A 3,434-nucleotide genomic window follows, 5' to 3' on the forward strand; every position below is an offset into this window, starting at 1 on the left:
CCTAGTACCTCACAGGTTATCATGAGTGATCTTCCGAATACTCGAGTAACTCCGTCACATCCTTTCACACATACTGGCTTAGACTTCGGCGGTCCATTTGTTGTGAGGGAACATAAGCGTCGTAATGCAAGGCTACTTAAGGTATATATATGCATTTTCATATGCTTTTCCACCAAGGCAGTGCACATAGAATTGGTGGCTGACTTATCATCAGAGGCTTTCCTAGCTTCATTTAAACGATTCATGGCGCGAAGAGGCAGGGTCGCATGCCTGTATTCGGACAATGGGACGAATTTTGTGGGAGCAGCTAGAGAACTTAACGACTTGCATGAGATGTTTGCGAAGGAACAAGTACAGCGAAAATTAAATGACTTCTTTGTAGAAGCACAAATTCAGTGGCAAAACATACCTCCTAATGCTCCGCACTTTGGAGGTCTTTGGGAGGCAGCTATCAAGTCTGCCAAGTATCATATGAAAAGAATTATAGGCAATGCTTCTCTTAATTATGACGAAATGTCAACAGCAATCACTGAGATTGAGGCTATTTTAAATTCACGTCCTGTAAGTCCAATGTCAAACGATCCAAATGATGTTCAAGCGTTAACACCTGGACATTTTCTTATTGGTAAACCATTAAATAGCTATAGTCATCCGAGTCTAGAAGACATTCAGATAAATCGTTTAAGCCGATGGCAATTGGTAGAAAGATTACGCCAACATTTTTGGCAACGGTGGCATGTTGAATATCTCAACAATTTACAAGGTCGAAGTAAATGGATGAGTAATAAAGGCCAACCTCTTAAAGTTGGACAACTGGTTGTAATTCAACAACCAGGGCTGGCACCCTTGCAATGGTTAATGGGACGTGTGTTGAGTATATACAGAAGTTCTGACAATAAGATTCGATCAGCTGAAATTAAAACTAGTAATAGCATAATTACTCGCCCATTGACTCGACTAGCGATATTACCGATAGACGTTTAAGTATCATATAATGTTCAGCTAATTATATTTATGTTATTATCCATACTATATGTTTTTATTAATCGACGAACTGTTCTTAATTTCAATTTAATTATAAGTTTAATCACAAGTATTTCTATATCATTTGTAATACCATAATCAACCATTTGTTTATTAGCGTCATTTAATATGTCTGTTAATTTTCGATTGAAACTAAGAGGTTTCAAGGGAGGCAGTGTTAGTGTGCAAATTCTAAGTTTTTTGAATTTGCGATTGCCACCTCTTTAGCGCACACCCCTGCGTTCAGCTTCCCAAGCAAGATCTAGTGTGGCGCTTGTTGTATGGCGCTGTTGTATTGGCGCTGAGGTGTATTGGGTAGCGTCGGTTTTTGTTGGCGCCAGAATTTTCTCGTTCTCTGAAGGATGAACATCATCCTAAGTTGCGTACATTAATACATAATTTTGTATGCCTTATTTGTGAGCAAATATATCAAATTTCAAACTTGTGATGTGTGTCATCATTGGAATAAAATAACTAGCGGATACTCATATTGCATGATATCCCAGAACCGACAATTTGATCGGCAACAATTAACATCATACACCCTCTCACAAAAATTTTTGCGAAGGACAAGGGGTTGCCACTGTATAGCGCGATGCGGATGCAGCATTATGCAATATTTTTACGTGGTTTCAATTTCACCATCGAGTATAGAAATTCGGAGCAAAACGCTAATGCAGACTGTCTTTCCCGTCTCCCAATTTTTGGAGAACCGGAAACTTTTGATGTTGCCGATTTGTACAACGTAAATACAATAGACTCTTTGCTCATTACGCCTACTAAATTACGAATAGAATTTCAAAAAGATAAAAAATTACAAAAGTCGTCAGCGCGCTACGTTATGGCAAAACTCTTACACATGCTGATACTTGGGGCATTGATCCAATAGAATTTAGTTTGGAGGGTGATATTCTTGTTCGAAATCACATGATTGTGATTCCGACTACATTACGTAAAGAAGTCCTGCAAGAACTACATGCCGGACATTTTGGCATGACTAAAATGAAAGGTTTAGCGCGAAGCCACTGTTGGTGGCCCGGAATCACACGCGATATCGAGACGGTTGTAAAAGAATGCGTCGAATGCAATACAGTCGCAAACGCACCGAAAAACGCTGAAACACATGTGTGGGAAACACCCACTGCGCCTTTCGTGCGATGGCACATCGATTTTGCATACAAAGACAATACGATGTTCTTTATATGTGTCGACGCGTTTACGAAATGGCCGGAAGTTTATATTGTTCAAAATATGCTTATAGAACCGACCATCGATATTTGTAAAGAAATCTTTGCGAGATTTGGATTACCGAAAGTTATTGTAAGCGATAACGGTCCTACCTTCACATCTCAGCGTTTTCGACAATTCCTTCAGGCTTACGGCATTACGCATAAAACCTCTGCTCCTTTTCATCCCGCATCAAATGGGCAAGGAGAGGTACGTCCAAACAATTAAAAGAGCTTTACAGAAAATGCCAACTGGCAAGAATTTACATTCTAGTTTACAGACGATCCTTTTCCAGTACAGAACGATGCCTCATGCCGTAACAGGAATTCCACCTGCGGAGTTAGTTTTTAATAGAAAGATACGAGCAAACCTCGATGTAATGCGCCCAAACACAAGCGAAGAACGCGACGAAAAAATTAAAGCATAGAAACAGTGTCGAAATTTCAAAACGAACGACCGAGTGAAAGCGAGGAATTATACCGGTAAGACTAAGTGGATTTTTGGCACTATAGTGCAGCGCATCGGGAAATTAAATTACTTAGTTAGGTTAGATGATGACCGGATTTGGCGACACCATGTCAATCAGTTACAATCTACGGGTGTCCAAAAAACTGTAGAAGATTGCGATTATTATACTCCGCCGGACGAAACTGAGTCGTCAGAGCCCGCAATCGAGAGCGATACCGACCCGGGGCTTGGTGTGTTTTCGAGCGCGGAATCGATGCCGGGCCTCGGAATCGTACCCGCGGTTCGCACACTTAGACTTAGGAATAAACTCAAGGCACCTGAACGTTTGCAGTACCACCACGCGGAAAAATGATTCCGGTATGAATTAAAGAAGATAGATTTTTTCTATTTTACAAAGGAAGGTGTTGGGTGCACCCGTACGTTTGTATAGTTCGATTATTGCCGCGCATATTTCACCCGCGAGCAATTACGTGTATACGAGTGACGTCACGAGACGGCGCGAGCGCCGCACGAGAAAAACCTCGAGAAGGAGAGCGCAGAGACGGCCCGTCCCCGGCACGTTTACGTTGTCGGACCTTCTTGTATCCCGAAATAAATAAAGCATCCGGTTATTTAACGTGAGGTCTTTTGTATCCTTATTGCGCACTTTATCCCGTACAAATACGAATACAACAATAATCATATTTGGTAAAATTTACGATTTTCTCGTATATAAT

At 41.0% G+C, this 3,434-nt stretch overlaps 2 protein-coding genes across 2 annotated transcripts; both read left to right on the forward strand.

Annotated features, from left to right (window-relative positions):
• The first annotated feature begins 21 nt into the window (after positions 1-21).
• On the forward strand, positions 22-984 carry LOC108777846 (uncharacterized). The gene has a single exon (XM_018544826.1). The coding sequence runs from the start codon at positions 22-24 to the stop codon at positions 982-984; it is 963 nt and encodes a 320-aa protein (XP_018400328.1).
• Positions 985-1,950: 966 nt separating this feature from the next.
• LOC108777847 (uncharacterized protein K02A2.6-like) lies at positions 1,951-3,070 on the forward strand. Its single transcript, XM_018544827.1, has 2 exons — positions 1,951-2,460; positions 2,837-3,070. The coding sequence occupies exons 1-2, from the start codon at positions 1,951-1,953 to the stop codon at positions 3,068-3,070; spliced, it is 744 nt and encodes a 247-aa protein (XP_018400329.1).
• The last annotated feature ends 364 nt before the right edge of the window (positions 3,071-3,434 follow it).

The sequence above is a fragment of the Cyphomyrmex costatus genome, unplaced genomic scaffold, assembly GCF_001594065.2.
Source record: "Cyphomyrmex costatus isolate MS0001 unplaced genomic scaffold, Ccosl1.0 scaffold4703, whole genome shotgun sequence".
NCBI classification, from domain to species: Eukaryota; Metazoa; Arthropoda; class Insecta; order Hymenoptera; family Formicidae; genus Cyphomyrmex; species Cyphomyrmex costatus.

What these genes read in the sequence shown, in the direction of transcription:
- LOC108777846 (XM_018544826.1), top strand. Translation starts at nt 22, where the DNA reads ATGAGTGATCTTCCGAATACTCGAGTAACTCCGTCACATCCTTTCACA.
- LOC108777847 (XM_018544827.1), top strand. Translation starts at nt 1,951, where the DNA reads ATGATTGTGATTCCGACTACATTACGTAAAGAAGTCCTGCAAGAACTA. An exon ending in CATCAAATGGGCAAGGAGAG is followed by an intron (nt 2,461 to 2,836) that starts GTACGTCCAAAC and finishes CATGTCAATCAG; the next exon opens with TTACAATCTACGGGTGTCCA.